The following is a 22,457-nucleotide window of genomic DNA, read 5'->3' as shown; positions in this document are numbered from 1 at the left end:
AGCAATTTATTTGGGGTTATATAGCTTTAAATGGCTGAGTCGGGATTTGAACCCACCATCAATTCTATTGCTTCAAAGAATCTGGTCTCATGCAGAGCTCAAAATTCCTTCCTGTATCTAGGACCTTGGGACTGTACCTTCAGCACCAAGTCACTGACATTTATGCATGTATGATGTTAGTTGATCTATCTTTCTGATGATTCGCACAAGCTGTTAACAGAAAGGCAATTATAGAAGCCTCTGGCCAGTCACATAAGGCCAGTGAATCTCAGCCTAGGTTCTTTTATCCTTGACTGTCTGGGCATCTACATTCTCCTGGAACTTGAATGGGATTGGTACCCATACCACTATCTCTGAAGATACCTCACGGCCTCCAATCCCACAGAGCTGGAACTCTCATGAGACGTGTACCCTCCTCAGCCTCCAACACTATGTCCTGAGGACACACAGTCAATCAAAATCTGTTTCCTGAGGATCTACCACATGCCAGGTTCCATGGTAGGCACAGAATATAGACCTGCATACGAGGAGCTTTTGGCCCCCTTAGCCCTGACTTCCAATTTGAGAAACACGATTAATTTGGGGGAAATACCAACCTGGAAGTAATTAGAGGGGATGTTTTAGAAACAGTCTAACTAAACCACCTTTCTGGTCCCTTCCAACCCCACCGCCATCTTCTTGATGTCTCTCTAAGGCAAGCATTTATTAGTTTGATTTCAACACACACACTTGTACCTGTAATTACTATATAATGTCTGTTTACTTTTTTAAATGAAAATTAATTTAAATTAATCTTGTTTTGTGAATTTCAAGGCACCCCCTGAGATAAATGAAGACACTCCAGGGTGTCATCAAACCAGTGCTGGGAATCCTTGCTCTAAAAAGTAGAGAAACAAGGAGCTTCAAGGAGCCAGAGGAGAGAAATGTATATAGATATAAAGATAGAGAGCGCATAGTAAAGAGAGAGTTTTATATGTATATTATTCACTTACACACACACACATACACACACACACACAAATATGCATGAAAGGTGGTGCACCAAAATGTAGTTATCTTTAGGTGAATTGTCTGTTGTAAACTTAGCATCAATGTCCCTCATTATTAAGACCTCTGTACCACAGAGGAGATGCTGGGAACAATATTTCCAAAACAGAGAAGCTATTCTTTTCCAGAGATAACAAATGCATAAGCAGATGAGAGGTTCAAAACAGCCTTGGGATTCCCCACATTAGTGCTGCAGACTGAGATAATTGGTGGGAATTTTCCAGAAGTTCTTGAACTTTACAGTGGAGTGGCTTCCAGGCAAGGTCTTTGAGAGTCTGTCACTTAGATATCACAGGCTAAAATCCCCTGGGACCCTTGCTACAACAGTCCATCTAACAGGTGTGTAAGCCTCTAATTTCTTATATCACTTCCCTTCATACTTGAAAAACACAGAGTGTCTTCTTTGAACACTAATATAAATAGGTAATAGGTAATCATTTTTTTCTTTTTGTGTGTATATATGTTAACGATTTTAAAATAAAAATATGATATTTGTATAACAAATCAATAACTGCTTTCAAATATTTTCAATATATGATATAATAAATGTTTTCATAGAGATGCTACAGAAGCGCGATACAAAACATAAATTGTAAGGGCACAGGAAAGGCTTCCTAGAGAGAGTGCTGTGTTCCAAACTGAATCTTGAGGGAGGTGAGGAGTTGCTGCAGGGTAAAGGTAAGAACGGGACAGGTAACGGGAATAGCACGTGCAAAGGCGTGAGAGAGGGCTCTGCTCCTTGCTTTGTGTGATGGAGACACACATTGTTGCAGAGGAATGAGGTAAGATGAGGCTGAAGAGAGAAGCAAGAGGCCTCATCCTGAAGGGCTTTTTATGCCAGTCTACAAATGTTGGTTTTTTTTTTTTTTTCTTGAAGGCAATAAGGAAGAGCTGGGAAAGTAAGGTCTGTGTTCTATGAAAGGCATCGTAGCTGCATAGAAGGGAAATGTGTAAAGGCAGGAATAATGGGGGCCAGTCCGCAGAGCCACGGAGGTGATGGGTCCTAAGGAGATTGCAGAAGGATGGGATCTGGGTGGGAGGAATTTCTGTTGGGGGGTTGAGGGGATGTGACGGGAGGCGGTCCAATGGTTCCTTCTCCTCTTCCCAAAACTGGAGGGAGGCTGGCACACTTAAATTGAAGGATGATAAATCAGGTAATTTCAGTTATGGTTGGAACGTACTTAAAGGTGGAGAGAGTGGAAAGTGATGTTTCAAGAGTTCCTCCAGAAAGGAAATCTGGGAGCCAAGCCCTTCCTTGGAACAAAAACAGGAAATTCACAACGTACATGTAAGCATATTTTTCTTGGATAGCTTCCTGACCAGCAGGTAAAGCAGTAGATTGTTCCAACCAGGGACAGTAGGGTGTTTGTAATTGACCTCAGGCATTTACCCAGGCCAGTTAGGTCTCTTTGAGGCTTCTCACTGTGCTCCTCTGCCTACAGCCCTGCTCAGCCAAAGACACCTGGAGATATCAGGCACCACCTCCTGTGACCAGGCTGTGTTTTAGGTGCTACCAATGACTGTCCAGCAAAGGGAAAACAGAGCTGCAAGACAAAGTTTTTACAGCAGGACTTCTCAGGCATAGGTGTGCATGTGAATCACCTGGGATCCCAAAGGTCTGGGATGGGGTCTGAGATTCTGCATTTCTCACAAGCTCCCAGGTGATGCGATGCTGCTCAACTGTGGACCACACTTTGAGAAGCACTGGTCTAAAGGTGGTTGGAGGATAAGCCAGGAGGTTGGGGAGGTGCCTAGAGGGAATGAGATAGTGACAATTCCTGCGCTCCATTGATTCACTGTATTTGTTGCATCTGCCCTGGAAAACAGGACCTGTGTGGTCTAGAGTTTTGAAGACTGGAAGACTTAAAGGGGAAAAGAGACAAGAAATAAGACCGCCTTTTAGAAAGCTCAAAGCTCTAGTATTGCAACCAGCATATTAAAAATAAGAAAATAAAGCAAGTAAATAAGGCATCTGTATTAGTTTTTTATTACTGTGTATTACTGTGTAACCAATTGCCACGAACTTAGTGGCTACAAAAATACCCATTTATTATCTCACAGTTCTGTAGGTCAGAAGTCCGGTTACAGGTTAGCCGGATCCTCTGCTCAGGGTCTCATCAGGCTGAAATGAAGATGCCACCTAGGCTGCAACTCTCATCGGAGGCCCCAGGTCCTCCTCCAAGCTCATTCATTTGGCAGAATTCACTTCTTTGCAGTTGTAGGACTGAAGCTTCTACTTTCTTAGTAGCTGTCAACTGGGAATCACTCTCCGCTCCCAGGGCCACCTTACTGAGTGGCCCCCTTTTGCCGTGAAACATGACATAATCATGGGAGTGATAGCCCCTCATCAAAGGGTATATAGCCCCTCATCAAAGGGTATAGGTCATTTGGGCCCATCTTAGAATTCCACTAAGAGTGAAGTAAGTCAGAAAGAGAAAAACAAATACCGTATACTAATGCACATATGTGGAATCTAAGAAAACGGTACTGATGAACCTAGTGGCAGGGCAGGAATAAAGACGCAGATGTAGAGAATGGACTTGAGGACACAGGAGGGGAAGGGGAAGCTGGGATGAAGTGAGAGAGTAGAACTGACATATACACACTACCAAATGTAAAATGGATAGCTAGTGGGAAGCGGCTGCATAGCACAGGGAGATCAGCTTGTTACTTTGTGACGACCTACAGGGGTGGGATAGGGAGGGTGGGAGGGAGCCTCAAGAGGGAGGGGATATGGGGATATATGTATACATATAGCTGGTTCACTTTGTTGTACAGCAGAAACTAACACAACACTGTGAAGCAATTATACTCCAATAAAGATGTGAAAAAGAAAATTCAAAGGGAGAACTCCTAAAAAAAAAAAAAAAATTCCACTAACCACAGCATCCTATGATAATACTTCACATTAGAGATATATCAACATAAGTGTAATTTCTTCATTTGTTCCCATCTGGCTCTAAATCATCCTATGATGATGGTGATAGCAGAAGTAGCTTCCATTTGTGAGCACCAATTACGTGCCAGCACTTTGCTACGCACTTTACATATTCCTAGCTTATTTAACCCTATCAATAATCCTTAATAATCTATATCATTATAGACATCTGCAACAGAGACTTAGAAATTTAAAGTAACTTGGTCCAGGTCACACAGTGCAGTGACCCAGTGATATCTGATAGTGTGGATTGAGTCTTAGTCTGGACCAACTGAGTAACTCAATGAGGTGAGTTTCCTCACCCAGAAATGGAGAGGTTAAACCCGAAGATCTCTGAGGTCCTTTCCAATTTTTACAATTATGCAGTGAAAATTGCAATGCCAAGATTTTCAGTAATTTTTTTCCTTTCGGATCCAAGGCAAAGCAAAGTTTGTAGCAGCATGAATGTCAGAAGCGAGATAGTTCACCAAAACTGTTCTCATCGCAAAGGTGTCTCTTACCTAACTGAAACCAAAGCCCCCAAGTCCATCTCCAGCTCCAGCTCCCCTAATCATAGCTTCCAGTATAAGGTACCACCCCCTAACATCCTAACGGGAAGTCTCAATGTGCCCCTGGAATGGTCTAAAGAAAAAACGTAATATTAAGTGCCAAGAAGGTGATAGAATTGTCAGAAGTACAAGAAATCAACTAGTAAATTGTGGGCAATCAGTCATGGTATGTTCTGTAACAGTATACAAATCATAAATACAAAAAAAAAAAAGAGAGAGAGAGAGAGAGAGCGAGTGAAACAAGGAAAAGCTATCAGGCTGTCAGTGCCATCTTGTGGAAAGACCTATATTGAAATGTCCAAGGTAACCTGACCACACCCCAGATCATGTCAAAGCCTCTACACTTGACACCAATGTGCATCCATTAACAGCAGGATAGCATCACCATTTGTTTGTAGGCAATGGTGCTGATGGGTAGAGGGTCCATTCTGGTTGCTTGCCTCCTGTGCCATGGCCAGTTATTAAATCATTTGTATATCGTCCCTAACTACACAAATACCACATCAAACCCCGTACCTCCCACACCATTAACACCCAAAACCCACACCCAAACTATTCTGCTTGGTTCCTCTACACAGCATGGTTCTCCAGATGTGGAAACTTTGCACTGACCTATCTCAACACCCTATCCCCCAAAAACACACACGCACACTTAGACTACAACTGCTTATAGTATAACTTTTTCTTTGAAAAATAAACTTGATATTATTTCGCTTCTTAAGTTTATTAGAAATTATTTCTCTTCTTTCCTTTTATCTGAATATTCCCATCTGTATTGTTTTCCTATTTGCTGCATGAGAAATTCCCCCTAAATTTGATGGCTTAAAATAATCAATATTTATTATCTCATAGTTTCCGTGGGTAAGAAATTCAAGGGAGGACTAGCTGGGTGATTCTGGCTCAGGGAACCTGTGAGGTTATTGTCAAGATGTTGGGCAGGTCATCTAAGGTCTTGATGGGGCCAGAGGATCCACTTCCAAAACAGCAAGTTCTCGTACGTGATGCTGGTATGAAGCCTCCCCCCATGGATCTCTCATTAGACTCCTTGAGTGTCCTCCTAATATGGCAGCTGGCTTCTCCCACAAAAGGGCAAGTCAAAACCATACTGTCTTTTGTGATTTAACCTAAGAAGTCACACACCATCATGTCCACAATATTCTACTTGTTACACAAGCCAGGCCTATCAATGTGGAAAAGACATGAGGTGGTCTTTGAGGTTGGCTACCACACCATCCCTTCTGTAACCCAATTTCCACATCATTGGGTCCCAGGTGTGAGATGTGTTTAGACAAAAGATCCTAACATTTAAGACACTGAGAGCTCTGACTACAGTCCAAGGGCCACAGGAACCCAAACCCAAGCAATCCTCTGCCTTGGTGGGACACAGGGACCTACTTGGAGAAAGGAATCTCTGTCTCTGGTTTCACCTCCAACTGCCACTAGCATCAAGCCCTCAAGGAACTGGGGGCCTCAACATCAAAGAGAATTAGGTCAAAACAGTCTTATCAGCTGGGGAAGGGGGAGCTAGGATGCTCTAAAACTGTTCTGTTGAGCTTCCAAATAATGTTATTTCCAGTATTTCACAATATGGGCCGAGAACAAAAGGGAACGAAGACCGCTGTCCTCATAAGACTTTTCCGGTGGTTCCAACCCAAGTTTATCTTTCCCCCACTGACTTCTCTTGTGCTTATTATTTTTACTGCACAATTAACTTTTCAATATATATGATCTGATTGTCTTTGATGAGTAATTTAGTACTTTACTATATATTATGAGAACAATTACTTTTGAGTCTAAATCCGCCCCCAGCATGTTGTAAATTCCTTGAAGTCAGGGAAATTAAGCTTATCACTCAGCCCACTGTCAGTGTCAACAGATTGTTCTCCAGGAAAATATCTCCCTCAACACACTTACATGCACACAAGATCAAACACACGCACACAACAGGAGCAGGGCTCTGCAAAGAGCAAGGCTTATTTTTCCCTTTTTACAAAACAGTAATTAGACTTAGCCAGGATCATACTGACACAGTCATTCTCTCCTTAAAAGCACACACATGTTAAAAAGTACATCTCAAGAAGGTACTACACCGCACTCAAATAGTCCTCAAACTCATGCAATTAAAAAGACACACAGGGCTTCCCTGGTGGCGCAGTGGTTGAGAGTCCACCTGCCGATGCAGGGGACACGGGTTCGTGCCCTGGTCTGGGAGGGTCCCACATGCCGTGGAGCGGCTGGGCCCCTGAGCCATGGCCGCTGAGCCTGCGCGTCCGGAGCCTGTGCTCCGCAGCGGGAGAGGCCACAATAGTGACAGGCCCGCGTACCGCAAAAAAAAAAAAAAAAAAAAGACACACAAACACCCCAGAAGGAAGAAAGATTTCCTTCTGGCCCATCAACAACAAGCTGCCACCGGCTGCAGCCAATGAAGAACTGTCACAGCCCTCCTCAATTCTTCCTTTCCTCTATAAAAGCAAGCCCCTCTCCTCTGTTCCCAGAACCTGTTTATGGTTTGCCATAGTTTGCTTGTCCCGAATTGCAATTCTCTACTATTCCTGAGTAAACTCACCTTGCTGGTGGAAAAAAAAAAAAAAGACACATAAACACACATTGTCACATAGTCCTGGAGACTCTCCTACACTCCCAGAAATGTATCTTCACAGTCTGGCCTATGCATTCTACTTATTTTTTCATTCATTTAACAATTTTGAGCACTGGGTATCAGGCTCTGTATTAGATGTGTGAAATCTGAAGATGGAATGATGCCTTCTTGGCTCTGACACAGATAACCCCAATCCAATAAACTAACTGCTATACTAGGAGTACATATTTATATAAAATGAGATGGGAGTATGAAGATTAAATCTTACTGAAGGTCAGGTAACACAGAAGAGAAAGGAAAAGAAGCTCAGTATTGCATGAGGTTGGGGGCTACGTGCAGGGAGCTGACATTGTTTAGTTGCCGGGATCCTAGCCAGGAAACCATCAGAAAGGAGTTTTTCTTTCAACGTGAGGCCCCCTGGGCCCAAGACAGAAAATTAAATAATATTCTTGACAATGGGACACAGACCAAGGCAGGGACCTGTTGGAAGCCAGAGGCAGAGCAGTAAAGAGGGAGGAATTCCTACAAAGGAAGCCCAGGTGGGTTGATGGATGCACTTCAACCCCTGCAGAGACCCACATGGGAATCTCTGTCTCCCCCCGCGAAATGTCTTCTTTCTGAAAAAGATGGGCTTTGAGCTGGATCTCAAGGAGGCAAGGAAGGGGCATAGGGTAGTGGAGAGAGATGTGGGAAGTTTTCCCCTTATGAGTGAGGGAGCAAAGAAAGGACAGCAAGGAAAAGGGACTGAGAAAAGTTCAACCTGAAAGGAGCAAGTGCTGGAGTCTTGTCTCCAGAGGCAGTGCAGTCAGAAATCCTGAGCAAGGGATTGAGAGGAGTTGCTGGGAGGGGAGAAGGGGTGACTGGTGGCTGAAGGGCACAATAGGAATAAATTGGGATGGGCTAGAAAGAGTCATAGGGAGTTGTGTGGGAAATGGGAGTGCAGACAGGAAGGGCTTAATCAGGGCTGTGATTGTACAGAAGAAAGGGAAAGGGTAGATCTGGCAGCTCCTGGAACCTGGGGAGAGTAGGCAGAGGCGATGCTTCAGAGCTGCCTGGGTAAACGGTAAGTGCATTTTCCACAGGGTCAGAGCAGGCTTTGATCTTTGGAGGAAGAAAAATTCCTTTTCATTTTGCTGGAACCAAATGTGTGTGTCAGGGGTAGATGGGAACAGAAGGAGGGAAGTACATCTTCATGACTAGGTACGCTGGGCTTGGAATGAGAGAGACCTTGGCTCAACCAGCCCAGCTACTTACTAGCTATGTGTGCTTGGCTAAGTTAACCAACTTCTTTAAGCCTCAGATTACGCATGTGCAAAAGAGATATAAAAATACCTTCCCAATGTGGCTCTTCCAGAAAGCACCTGGCACAGGGCCTGGTACATAAGCAAATTCAATAAGGGTTAACTATTTTCATAATTATAATTAGTCTGATCACTAGAAGCACATTGTTCAAATGAGGATATGAACCAGTCAGATCACAGTTAAGACACTGTATTCAGATCTAGTTCCCCACCTGCTATGAATGACACAGAGAAACTCTAGCCTCCCCAGGGAAGGGTGACTCACAGAACCTGAGAATCAGGAAATATGAAGAAAAATTAACAAATCCTGCAACTGTTTAACCCAGCTAAGGGACATGAGGATGGCTAGGTAAAAAGGCAGTAACCTTCTATTTAACTTTAGAATACAATACCGTTTTGTTAAAGATTCTGGAGCCAGGCTGCTTGGTTTCAAACCCCCCACCAACAGTCATCTCTTGGTCAAGTTCCTGAACCTCTCCAGAGCTTCAGTTTTCTCATCTATAAGATAGTTAAATAGATTACCCACCTCGTAAGATTACTGTGGCAATTAAATCAGTTTGAAAAATACCTGGCACATAGTAAATGCTCAATTTGTTAATTCTTATATTGTTGTTGGTGGTGGTGCTTTTGTTGTTGTTATTATTATTACATTATTACTCTCCCGGGTACGACTTCAGGGCACCCGATGGCAGAAACACTGGGGTTTCTTTTAATAATTTCAGCAGTGGAAAAACAAGAATAGTCCCCTGTACAGTGGCGATTCCCACTTACTGGATGAGTTCAAAAAGTCACTGATAATGACTTAGAGTTATTGTAGAGAAGATTCCTCCCCCAAGCCGTATGTAGATTTGCCATCTCTTAAACCCTTGGGCATCCATTGTGAAGAAAGTTAAGACAAGGCCAGGCCCTTGGGCAGCAGGGGCAGTTGGCCAGTGATGCAATAACTCCCACCGACCGCCAGGGAGCAGCAGAGCTCGACCCGGGGTTGCTTCAGCCACAGAAAAGAATTTTTAATTCCTTCTAGGTGTTCTGTCTTGGCTGTTTGCGTGGTCCACCAATCCCCGTGCACACGGCTGCAGTAATCCCGCCCATTATTGACTATCCAACCAATCAACGAGTGTTCTGCTTGGGGCCGGACCAGAACGCTCCGACGGTCACTAGGAGCCGGGAGTTGGGTGTTCTAGCCCCGCCCCCAGGCGGCTCGGCCAATCCCCTGAGGCGGAGCAGGACTACACCCAGGATGTGTCCCGAAGACCACGTGGCTCCAGGAGGCGCCAGTGCTAGGTAGGTGGACGGTTACCCGGCCCGGGGGCGGAGCGGGACGGGCCGGCCTCGCCCCCGGTGACCCGCTGTTCTGTGCCCTCCGTCAGCCATGGGCGTGCAGCCCCCCAACTTCTCGTGGGTGCTCCCCGGCCGGCTGGCGGGGTTGGCCCTGCCCCGGCTCCCCGCCCACTACCAGTTCCTGCTGGACCAGGGTGTGCGGCACCTGGTGTCACTGACGGAGCGCGGGCCCCCGCACAGCGACAGCTGCCCCGGCCTCACCCTGCACCGACTGCGCATCCCAGACTTCTGCTCGCCAGGCCCAGAGCAGATCGACCGCTTCGTGAAGATTGTCGACGAGGCCAACGCCAGGGGAGAGGTCAGTGGGCGGAGTTAGCCCCGGGGGGGTGGGACTTGGGAGGGGTCAGCGGGGACACGCGGAGCTGGGGAGGGCGGGGCCAGGAATAACTTAGCTGGGTTCCGGGAGAAAGACTGGAGGAAGAGGGTGGGGCCAGGAGACCATCTCAACCAGAACTGAAAGCCAAAGCGGGGCGGAGGCGGGGGGGCGGCGGAGGCGGGGGGGGCGGGGGGCAAGGGGGAGGAGTATGAAGAGGGCCCAGCAGTGTGTATTGGGCTCGAGGAAAGGCAACGAAGAACCAGCTGATGTTGAGTTGAGAAGGAGAAAGGGTGAACGTACTTGGGAGAGATGGGGGTTGAAGTCAGGGGGTACTGAGCAGTCTCCAGAGCAAGGTTCTGTCCAAATGTAATGGAGCCACATTTTAAAAAGGTAAACAAGAAGCAGGAGAAATTCATCTTGATAATATAATTTAACCCAATAACTCCAAAATATCATTTCAACATATAAGCAATATAAAATAAATTCTTAACCAGATATTTATATTTTTCATTGTCCTACATCTTTAAAACCTGGTTGTATTTTACAAGTGAGGGTCAGGAGAGTGTTGGGAGGGCGTTGAGCTCCTCCCCACCCAGCTCCCCCTTCGCAGGCGGTGGGAGTGCACTGTGCCCTGGGCTTTGGCCGCACGGGTACCATGCTGGCTTGTTACCTGGTGAAGGAGCGGGGCCTGGCTGCAGGGGACGCCATCGCTGAGATCCGGCGCCTTCGACCCGGCTCCATCGAGACGTATGAGCAAGAGAAGGCGGTCTTCCAGTTCTACCAGCGAAGGAAATAAGGGACCTCAGCACTCTTCTGCCAGGCCCCCCATGGCCCTGACCTGTCTATTAGATGGGGCCAGAGATGCGGAAGTGAACTCAAAGTGCTAAGCCCTCCAGTGGTCAAAAGACAGAAGTAGCCCTTCCCTGCAGGCAGGTCCTGGTAGGAGGATGGCTGGAGCAGCACCAATGTGGGGTGTCCCTCTGCCACTGCCTTGAATAAATAAAGAACCAGCTCACATTGCATAGCACTTTGAGTTTACAAAGTGCTCCCACACTTTGTGACTTTTTTTGCGCCTCACAATAGCCCCATAATAAAGGGAAGGCAGAAGGGCCATCCCTTCTTTGGATGAGGCAGCCAAGACTCAGAAAGGCGCAAGGTTACACTTCCGGAAAGTGGAAGTATGGGCTAGGACTACAGCACACATTTTCAGCCTTTTAAAGATGCTGAAACTCTTATGTATCTGATCTCTAATAATATTTGATGTGTCTTCTGGGGAGCTGGTCAATGAAAAGGAAACAAATCCCTGGCAGCCCAAGGTCTCTGATGCTCGCAGGCCAGGAGGGCCCCTGTGGACACAGCCCCTCAGTCCAGGCCCGCATGCCCCACGTGTGTCATCCCTTTAGCCCTCTTACGGCAGAGAAGGCCTGGATGCTGTGCTCACAGATAATCACTGTCTCCATCTCCCAGGGGCTGGGTGCCTTTCCCCAGCCTCAGGCTGCTCCGCTCACCTGTGACCTCCAGCCCATTATGCTGCCCCACAGCGTGAGGCTGAGGAATGCCAGAACCCAGCCTCTCTGGGCAGGTATGCAGAGGGTATTTGATGATTAAATGAAGACATTCAGGGCTTCGAACCTTGGCCATGTTTCTCAGATGTTACCTTCACTTCCCCATTGGATGCCATGCTACCAGCACCACCACCACACCTGCAGCTTCGAGAGATAGGATGAATGGGATAGACTAGCCAGGTGGACTCTTTTTGCTATAACTCCTGCCTGAATTCCTGTCCGCTCTTCTGTAATGGCAGACCAGGATGGATAAGGTAGGAATTCATCATGAAATGTGTACTGAGTGCCGGTATACCAGGCTTTGTTAGACGCAGAGGCCCTCCAGCTGAAGGGGACGTGATTCACAGCCTTCTGGAGGCGGGGAGCCCGACAGAGTCCAACCACATAGAATAGGTACCATGGCAGACATGCATTCCACATCCAATGGAGACATGGAGGGAGGAGGCAAGGGTCCCCCTGCAGACCCCAGCCTTTGTAGCCCAGGCCACCACCAGCTCCAGGCCACCCACTCCTCACTGCAACTTCCTTCCTCTGCCGCCCACCCAACTCAACCCCCCTCCGACCCTCTTAGACAAAAGGAGTATGAGCCAGAGTCTTGCCAATCTAGCAGCGAGAGAAAGACTGTAAAGTGCCCTCGCCGCCCCCGCCTCCTTTCCTCTGTGTGTCGAATCTGGATAATCAGTTCCTTCATTCTGTTCCCTTGGTCCCCACCCAGTTTACCCAGGTGAGGGCATCTCTCAAAGAGAAGAACCTACAGTTCCAAGCATTCAGGCTAAAACAGAGGAGTGAGAAGTAGCAGAAGAGGGGAAGCACTGAAGCCCTTACCCTCTGCTCATCAAAGTCCCCTCTGCCCTGCCCACCCACCCACTCCTCCCACAACAGCATGACCCATTCTGTTTCCTGATGCAAACCAGAGCATCTTCCAAAGGAGTATTTTGATTGTGTGTGTGTGTGTGTGTGCGTGTTTGTGTGTACACGCGAAGGTGGTGGGGCAGGAAGGGTATGAACAGCCCACTTCCTGGATCCCTTCCCTCCAATTACCAGGATGCGGGGAGAGAAGAGGCAGGCTTGAAGCTGCACCTCGGAGTTCTGTCTCTGATCCCAACCCGCTGGGGTCACACAACCGTTCCTCACGTTGTCTGACCCTCCATTCCTATCTTAACTCCATCCCCCCACATCCTCTGCCCTGCAAGAGAGGAACCTGCCCTTCTCTTCCTCCCAACCCTCTTTCAAGGGAAAGGAAAAATTTTTCTAACTCCATTAAAACCCTGTGTGCAGCCTCCATCCCCATAATTTCAGCAGGTCTCCTCTGCCTCAAGAGTTCCTCAGGGAAATAAACATACAATTATGTGCTTAAGGAAATTGGTTTGTTTGGGGTTTTTTTTGCGGTACGCGGGCCTCTCACTGTTGTGGCCTCTCCCGTTGCGGAGCACAGGCTCTGGACGCGCAGGCTCAGTGGCCATGGCTCAGGGGCCCAGCCGCTCCACGGCATGTGGGACCCTCCCGGACCGGGGCACGACCCCGCGTCCCCTGCATCGGTAGGCGGACTCTCAACCACTGTGCCACCAGCGAAGCCCAGGAAATTGGTTTTTAAATAAGTAAGAGTTGACTTGAAATGAAAAACTCTGCGCTTGGCCTTCCATCTACCTTGAGAGGTTAGCCTGAGTCTCTCTTTGGGCTCATTCCCACCCCACCCCCAATTTTTTGCCTTCGCACCACACCCTCTTCTGTATATGGCCACCAAAGAGGGATTGCAGACTAGCTGTGACCCTTCCCCATTCTACCCCACACTGAGATGACAGGTGAGAGGAACACGCCGCTTCCATTGACAGAGAACCTCCGCATCGCATCAGACCAGGCTTGCTCAACGCCAGCACTACTGACACTAGGGTCTGGGTAGCTCTGCTGTGGGGGCCATTCTGTGCTCTGTAAGGTAGTTAGCAGGATCCCTGACATCTACCCATTAGATGCCAGTAGCATACCCCCCAAAAAATGTGACAACCAAAAGTGTCCCCGGACATTGCCAGATGTCCCCTGGGAGGACAAAATTGGCCCCAGTTGAAAACCGCTTCATCAGACCAACAAGCGCCACATGCGACCATAGGCTTTCATTTCCTATGGGAGTAGAGGTGGGAGCATACGTGGGGATTTCTCCTGTGGACGCACACATCCTCATAGGGGAGAAAGGGCCAATCGAACCCCATCACACACCGTTACCTTTTCAAGCAGTGTCTGATACCTGTCCCCAGTCCCTCTCCTCTCCCCAGGCTGGGTTTCCAAGAGGGTGATAGACACCATTAACTTTCTACACGCAGGAGGGCTTTATTCTCAGTGAGTTGCTGGTGGGCATAGCTGTAATGTCAGCTTCCACCCCCGTGTTTTTAAAGTTTCATTCATGTTTATTCTCTGACATGTGACCTGAGTTCCCTGCTGAATAGAGGCTTTTCTGTGTTTAAAACATCCCCCTTATCACTTGGGTTCTGCCCTCGTCGCCTCTTGGGTCCCTCTCCCAGAAAACTCTTCTGATGCAGAAGCAACTGGAGTCAGGATAGGAGGAGCCCTTCTTTGAGACCATGCCTCCCTGGCCTGGTTCCCCACCTCCACTTCAGCGGCAGCACGCCTGGACTGGGGTCCGCTTGCTCTCTGGGCTGCAAGTTCCGTGACTGCCTCCCGGGCCACGTGTCCCAGCACACAGCTTCCCGCCGCAGAGATAGGGCTACATCCTGCGCACTCCCTGCGGCTCCTCGCACCTCTCTTGGAGCTGTGCTTTGTCATCACACTTATAGGGCGGCTCGTCACTGGCTAAGAGGTCTGGTCCTCATACAGACCCTCTCCATCTGTCCCCCATGATCCCCCAGATCAGGTCTTCCCAGGGCAGTGATGAACATGTCACCCGGGGCAGGGATTTGATCCAAACCATAAGCCATTTCCCAGAATGAACTGCCCTCAGCTGCCAAGTTTCACATCAAACCTGCTGTCTGTATCTTGCCGTTCTTTCTAAGAAACTAATTTGGTCTCACAGGATCGCTTTGTCACAAAACAATATCAGTTACCACTAATGCATTTCATGCTTTGCTGTGACTGTACTTTGCTTGCTTATATCATCATTTATGAAGTGCCTACCATATAGCAGGTGTTTTACATACATTGCACTGTATCAGTTTATCCTTAGAGTCACTCTGCAAGTTAAGTATTTTCCCCTTTGTGCAGATGAAGGGACTGAGGCTTAGAGACCAGTAACTTGCCCAACACCTCACACTTGCAGTGTAGGCGCTTCATACGCTTGTAGTAAAGGAGCTGGGATCAAACCCAAGTGGTGACTCCGGACTCATTCTCCTTCCACCAGACGTCGCACCTGCCAAGACCTCCCCCTAGTTCCAGTTACACGGGGGTCTGTCTTCACGATCAGAGCTTTACCTCGAGGGCCATTTTATCAGCACAGCCTCCGCCATCCATTCTCTTCATCATCTTAGGAAGCCAAAGAACAGCGCTGCATCTGACCCTGAAGCCGGCAGCACCTGAGTTACGGGCTGCCGTTTAAAATGCCGCCCAAGCATTGAAGGCCAACGTAGTAAAGCTGATTCCTTAGGGCACGTCTGTCACATCCACTAGTATCTAATTCAGAGCACGTGGATGTCCTCACCCAGCCTGACAATCTTGAGGCACATGTGACTGGCATTGAGCCCTCGAAAATGTCTCTTTATGTCTGAGGACTTACTAAACACCTTAATGTCCTTTCTGGTTGGTGTTGTTGTTTGAGCCCTTAATGCATGCCAGGCACTGTGCCAAGCGCTTTATAGGCATTACCTCATCGAGTCTTCAACCCTATGAACAAGGTCTTATAATGGCCAGTGCACAGATGAGTAAACTGAGGCCCAGAGAGTTTAAATAACACCCAAAGTTACATAGCTAGAACAGGGTTCAAACTTAGGTTTGTGTTTGAGTATAAACTGCCTTCCCTCTTGGGAACAGAAAGAAGAGAGTTCGTTGTAATTAGAAATTGCATAACAGCATCTTGTGTTCTCCAGAATCGAGGCACTTGGCTTACGGGGCCATCAATGTGGCTCTGAGATCACACGGCTACCCCACCCCCTGCTGCTGCCCCAGGCCTCGGGAGCGCCGCTCTGACTTGGGAGTGTTGGGCCGCAGGTACAGCCATCATCCCTAACAGGCTTCTGCCGCAAGCCTCCTGCACCATCAAAAATATAGGCCCCTGTGGATTTAGAAATGAGTTACATAAGTACTTCTTCCATTACTTTAAAAGTTTTCTCCGGCTATTAAGGATTCAAGGCACACTCCTGAGAAGGCAGCATGCTTGTCCAAGCAAGCAGAAATTTGAGAAACACTTTGGTGCCCGTCCATGCCTGAAGTTGATGACTTATCTGCAACCTTGATAACTGAGTCCTTTGTGCCAACAAATGGCTTAACTCGCTTCAACCACTCTCTCACCCTATTTTTCCCTTGACTTATTCTGTCACCATGGATATGTGATCATGAAACAGATGGGTGATGTCACCTCTGAGTTTTCATTATGTGGGATTCAGTATGGAAAACAGTTCTGGTTTTTTTTTCCCCCCAAGCTGTTATAATAAACACACCGCTGTCTCTTCTTTACCAATATGTATTGAGTGGTAACTGCTCCAAACCCAAGGTGGGTCATACAGGAGATAATGGGTGCAGCCATCCGGACAGGTGACACTGCTCATCTCCTCCAGTAGGTTTAGTGTGCCCTTGGGCTCACCCCAACCCCACACCAAGCAAATTCACTGATTGGCATGTTTTCTGTAGGTGCCTTTTGTGAGATCTAGCCAGGGCTGGATGCAGCCTAGGGCCATGGAATAGAATGAAATAAAGTAACCACGTTGGAATCAAGCCCACAGGCAGAACCATGTCATTCTCGATCATGACCTGTAGGCTCTGAGGAATCCAGTCTCTTTCTCCATCTCTTTCATCACCTCAGTTGTTCCCCTCCCCCCACAGCCTTTGTTCTCTCTGCTCTACCTGTGTTGGGAGTCCCCAGGACCACCCTTGGTTGTGATGATTTGCTAGAGGGACTCACAGAAAAGCTGGTATCCTCTCCATTATGGTTTAATGCAGTGAAAGGATACAAATTACAGTCCGCAAAGGAGAAAGGCACATGGGGCAGGGTCCAGGAGAAACCAGGTGGGAGCTTCCAGTTACGCACTCTGAGTGGAGTTGCATGGACAGTGCTTAATTCTCCCAGCAGCAATGTGTGACAACACGTAAGAAATATTGCCAACCAGGGTAGTTCACCTGGGCTGTGGTGTCCAGGGTGTTTGTTGAGGGTCATCATGTATCATGTAGTCAACACCTGTATAACTGACCTTATCTCCTCAGTCTCCAGCCCCAACAGAGGTCAAATTGATATGGAAGGCCCCAAACAGCCTCAGCATATAAAAACAAGGATTCACTATGTCCCTTTGTTAGCACAGACTATCTGACCTGGCCCAAGGTCTCAGATATACAAAGGCATTCTTATCAGGCAGGATATTCCAAGAGCTCAGAGGTCATCTTGCAGGAGCTGGTCCAGGGGCAGACCTGAAGACCTTTGGAATGTATAAGTTTGGGGCAACCCACGCCAGCTGAATTAACCCTTTCCTGCATGTTACCATATGCTTTGTGCTCTCTCTGCATAACAGTCTGGACCCATACTATTCCCTTTGCCTGAAATGATTTGTTCCCCAGCTCTGCCTAGCTCCCAACTTCTACCCCTACTATTGGTCTCAGTTTAACATCATTTCCTGGGGAATGGCGTCCAACCATCTCCACATATACTCATACATATTACCAAAGCATCTGTCCTTCTACTTTCCTGCCCTCTGCTCACTTATAATAATTCACGCAGTTGTTTAATTTTTCTCTTTCCTACTAGAGTCTAAGGACTGTGCCCATACCCACAGCGTCCAGCACAATGCTTGGCACCTGGGTGCTCAATAAGCATGTGGCAACTAACTAATTGACATGCCGTCACCTGCCTGGGTATCTGCACATAGATGAAGAAATGGGAAGAAAAGAATAAACTTTGGAGTTGTATAATATACTGGGGAATACATTACACGTGTACACCCCTAAGTGTGCATGCAAAGATGGACACATACAATTAGAAAAGGTGCAATGTATAAATACTTAATGATGGAGTGATTAAAGAGATAAGAGGAGTGCATCTGGTAGAATTCACAAAGTCAAACCTTCAGTGAGATGTGGAGGGTGTGGTCAGATAGCCTAAAGGGATATACAAATTTGGATGTTATTAAAAATACGAATGTTATTTTTTAGAGAGAGAGACGGGCAAAATGAATGGGTGGCAGTGAGGGAGAGGGAAATACGTAGGGAGTCAGCTGGCATGGAGGAGGGCAAAACCTCATCCAGTGGTAGCAGAAAACACATGGTCAGATTAAGGCAGTGAAAGGGCAGCAGAACCTCACACCAATGGGATCGTATCTGGTTCAAAGTGTGGAGTCACCACTGGCTTCTGAGCAGAAGACATGTCACTAGATTCCATTTTTCTTAAGTTACACAGTGACAGATTGGCCCCATTACTGAGCAGCAGTACAGTGCTTTATGGTTTAACATTGCCAGTGAGAGACAAGGTCTTACCGTGGCTGATTTTTAAGACTTCTCAGAAGAGAAGGGTTAAGTGAGAACCTGTCCCTGCTTGCTGGAAGTTAATGACTTTAATGCTTTGCAAAAGAAAGTAAAAGGGTTGTTAAGTCAGAGTGCTCATTCTCTGGGCCTGCAGGTTATGATTTTTTAATGCTTTTCAAATGGGAAAGGATCTCAAGTGCGTGTCATCCCTACATGCTAGAAATACGGGCCTTTCCAACGGCAGCTGGCAGTGGCTCCTGCACACCCACTGTTCTGGCTGATCCACTGGTGTCACATGTTACATCTTGGGCTGTTGATCCAATTCAAAGGCCTACAGGGGTGGTGACTCCCGGTGCTACATTCAGCCCAGCGGCCCAGTATTTTTCCCTATTGTCCCAAGGCCAAGGGGTACCCTGTGAGTTCAAACTTTCCTCCTCAGTTGCATCCCTGCTCCCCAGCCCTCTCTCCCATTACATTGATCCCCTTACCTCTGAACTTGTCTTCTTTTCTCCAAATAGTGGTCAATTGGTCAAATACAGAGGAGCCAAACAGACCAAAAGGCATATTCTCCTGTAAGTGGAGGGCATGGTATGTGCGCAGGAGGGGTAGTGCCAGGGACACCAAAGACAGCTCCCACCACGGGAACATGCAGGGTCCTCAGAGGCGTCAAGGCTGCTACAAATGCCAGAACACCCTGGGTCCCAGGCTCTCCTGGCTGGCACCCTCCAGCTGGAGACCTGGAGAATAACAGACCCACGTGGGCGCCCAGAGAGCCCTCTCCCACCCCTCACAGGAGGCTTCAGAGCTCAAGGTGGGACTGGGTGGGGAGGGTGCCCTGGGTCTCCAACGTTGCTCTTCAGTCCCGAGGTCCTGGATCTGGCACGTGTATTCAAAACCTTCCAGGACAGGAAGGAGGCTGGAAATACGTGGAGAGGTCCAGACCCATTCAGGAGTCAGGCTGCCCCCTTGAGAGCTTAAGAGTGACCCTCAACCCACCCCAACCTACTTCTGCTAATCTGATAACCTGGAAGCCACAAAGGAAGTCAATTGATGGCGGAAGGTGGGGGGATAGTCAGAAAGGAATTAGGGCAATGCAAATTAGCACAAGAAGATATGATTTGATATACATCAGGTGGGACGCGCATATACACCAAATCTCAAGACACCAAGGTTGGCGAAGCTAAGGGGAAATGAAAACTCTCAAATTTGCTGAGGGATGTATAAAATGGAACAATAGCCTTAGAGAGTAATATGCCGAGCTCACCTGAAAATTCAGCCACTTCACTTTTATATGTATATTCTGGGCAAAGTCTGCACGTGAGCAACCTAGAAACGTGTATGAGGCTGTTCATTTATTCATTAACTCAACACAAGTTTACTGAGCAACTTCTTTGTGCCAGGCATACTTCTAGGGACTCAAAAGTAAGCATGAACAAAACAAAAATCTCTTGTAAAGTGTGTATGCAGCATTGCTTAAATAGCCAAAAGCTGAAAACAACCTAAAAATATATTGTTAGGAGAACAGATAAACACTGAACCAGATAGACAGGCATCAAGGTAGATTTATCTTGGAAACAATGTTGTGTGCATAGGAAAGAAACCTGCAGGAGTATTAGGTACAGAATAGCATTTGTGTAAATGAAAACAAACAATACTATACATTGTTTATGGATACACACGTTATACAAATAAATGGTTTGGATATCAACCAAACTCAGGATCTTAACTGCCACCTGGAAGGCAGGGAGGTGAAAGAATAGGAGAATTTCAAGTGTAACTGGAATGTTTTGTTTCTTAAAAAGAAAACATCTGAAGCAAACATATAGGTTAAAATGTTAGCATTCTATATTTTGCATGTTAAGTATACAGATGTTTCTTTTAGCAACCTAGGTCCTTTTTTGGTTTTAATTCAAGATGGAGAAGTTTTTGTTTTGTACTGCTTTCAAATTTTGGAAAAGATTTGGAGGAGAGGAGGATTAAGGCCACATCTCCCAGCGACCCAGGGGCTGGAGCCTGCCCTAAATGCACCTCTGGGATCTCATCCTCAACAATGACTACCTGCGGAGCCAAGGGACCACGAACTAGCGAAAAGAAGAACTGCGTCCAGCAGCTCTCGGCACGGCCGCCCAGAATCACAGCGAGCTGCGCGGCGTCCCCTGGAGGCCCGTCCGAGCTCGGCACCTCTGTAGGTGAGAATAAGGAGCTCCGGAAATGCCCCCGCTGCGGTGGGAGTGGAAACTCTTCAACCGCTTTGAAGAGCAATCTGGCACTATCTAGTACAGTTGGAGAGGCAAGCACGCTATTATTCAGAAATTCCGATTTTAAGGTTTCCCCTTAGAGAAACTCTCAAATATGTGTCCAAGGAGACGTGTACAGATGTTCTTTGCAGCAGTGTTTATGATGGTCAAAAATTGAAAACGGCACCGTTATCGATCTTGAGGAGAATAAATCAAGTTAGATGTACGTGTCCAGTGAAATACTATGCCGCCGTGGACATGACAGCCAGAGCCACCTGTGTGAGTGTGGATCCATCCATCTCACAAAGCATGCTGAGGAACTGGGTGAGTTACAGAATCCTCCCACAATAAAACTACTGGCATAAAACGTAACTATGCAAACAATGCTACGTATTGTTGATGGATACACACACATGTAAGGAAAGTATAAAAACAACATGGGAATGACAAATACCAAATTCAGGAGTTACTTCTGGGAAAGTATAAAAACAACATGGGAATGACAAATACCAAATTCAGGAGTTACTTCTGGGAAAGTATAAAAACAACATGGGAATGACAAATACCAAATTCAGGAGTTACTTCTGGGAAAGTATAAAAACAACATGGGAATGACAAATACCAAATTCAGGAGTTACTTCTGGGAAAGAAGGGAGGAAAATAGAATTGGGAAGGAATCCAGAGGTGGGGTGTCTTCATTGTGTACTACTTTATTCCTTTAAGAAAGACAATATCTGAAGCAAATATGACATTTTAGAATTAAATAGAGCTGAGTGGTGGGTACCCAGGTGTTTCTTATGTTATCGGTTATGCATTCGTTTCTTTCTTTCTTTCTTTCTTTCTCTTGATAATCAGGTGTACTGAGGTATAATTTACATACAATAAAATTTTACTTTTCTGAATGTTTAATATTACACACACACACACACACACACACACACACACACACCACAGAGAGTGAAGGCAGAGGTGGGGTGGGGTCAGAGCCTCTGAGGCAAAGGAAACAGCAGAGGAAGGCTGCATGGAGGGAGGAGCTGTGGTCGTTTGCAGAACTGAAGGATCATCCACAGCAAGGTGAGAGAAGTGGGTGGTTTCAAAGGAAGCCGGAAAGAGAGGTAGGGCTCCCCCTGCTGGGCATTATAAAAAGGGCTATGTTTTATTCTCAGCGCAATGGAGAGAGACATTGGAAGTTTTAAGCCAAGGAGTGTTTACGCTGGGTCTGTTTATCTTCTGTGTAGGTCATATCTCTGTGTCAAATGCATGGGAGGGCAAGAGCAGAGGTGGGGAAAAGAATTAAGAGGCTTCCACAGTAATGGAGGCAAAAGCTATCAGAAGATCCACTATAATGGTGGCAGTAAAGATGGGGAGAATCAGGTGGATTCGAGCTATATTTTGGAAAGGAACCAATAGAACTGGGTAATAGATTAGCTGTGAGGACTGACTCTGAAGTTTCTATCTGAGTAGCTAGTGGTGATGCTTATTGAGATGAGAAAACATGGGGAGGAGGGGAGGGACAGTGGAAGGGTAGTTTGTTCCCACCAAGGAGAAGGATGAAGGATTTTATTTGGGTAAGTTAAGTCTGAGATATTTGTGAATTACCTCAGTGGAAGAGGACAGCCAACGGTTGTATATTCCGGGTCAAAGTCTACCAGAGAGGTCGGGTCAGGTCAGGATTTCGTGTTGCTCTCCACTATTTAAAGCCGTGGGACTAGGGAGACAGTGTAACCAGTGAAGAGAAGTGATGGGAAGGGGAAGGGAGGGGACCCCAGGACTGAACTCTGAGGACCCCTATGTTCAGTGTCAGGTTGAAGAGAAGGACCCAGCAAACAGACTAAGAAGGAGAGGCCAGAGAGGTGGGAGGATGATCCAGGAGAGGGGGATGAGATGGATGCCAAGAAAGAAAAGTTGCTTCAAGAGGGAAGCAGCTCGACTGTTGGAAATGCTGCTGAGTAGCCAGAT

At 47.1% G+C, this 22,457-nt stretch overlaps 1 protein-coding gene and 1 long non-coding RNA gene across 2 annotated transcripts; one reads left to right on the top strand and one right to left on the bottom strand.

Moving 5' to 3' along the window:
* Window positions 1–4,723: 4,723 nt before the first annotated feature.
* LOC125960505 (uncharacterized) lies at window positions 4,724–10,055 on the bottom strand. Its single transcript, XR_007470235.1, has 2 exons — window positions 9,920–10,055; window positions 4,724–8,931 (listed from the first exon to the last, which is right to left on the bottom strand). It is a non-coding gene; the product is annotated as an uncharacterized LOC125960505 (long non-coding RNA).
* Window positions 9,578–11,110, top strand: DUSP23 (dual specificity phosphatase 23). Its single transcript, XM_004284463.4, has 3 exons — window positions 9,578–9,717; window positions 9,804–10,072; window positions 10,701–11,110. Exons 2-3 carry the CDS (start codon window positions 9,806–9,808, stop codon window positions 10,884–10,886), a joined length of 453 nt encoding a protein of 150 aa, XP_004284511.1. The 5' UTR covers window positions 9,578–9,717; window positions 9,804–9,805; the 3' UTR covers window positions 10,887–11,110.
* The last annotated feature ends 11,347 nt before the right edge of the window (window positions 11,111–22,457 follow it).

This window comes from Orcinus orca, chromosome 1 (assembly GCF_937001465.1).
Source record: "Orcinus orca chromosome 1, mOrcOrc1.1, whole genome shotgun sequence".
Taxonomy (NCBI): Eukaryota; Metazoa; Chordata; class Mammalia; order Artiodactyla; family Delphinidae; genus Orcinus; species Orcinus orca.
The sequence above is the reverse complement of the archived record's forward strand: the minus strand, read 5'-3'. Positions and strand labels throughout refer to the sequence as shown.

Excerpts from the sequence above, each read along its gene's own strand:
- DUSP23 (XM_004284463.4), top strand. The coding sequence starts at position 9,806 with ATGGGCGTGCAGCCCCCCAACTTCTCGTGGGTGCTCCCCGGCCGGCTG. Across the intron at positions 10,073-10,700 it reads AGGCCAACGCCAGGGGAGAG|GCGGTGGGAGTGCACTGTGC; the intron begins GTCAGTGGGCGG and ends CCCCCTTCGCAG.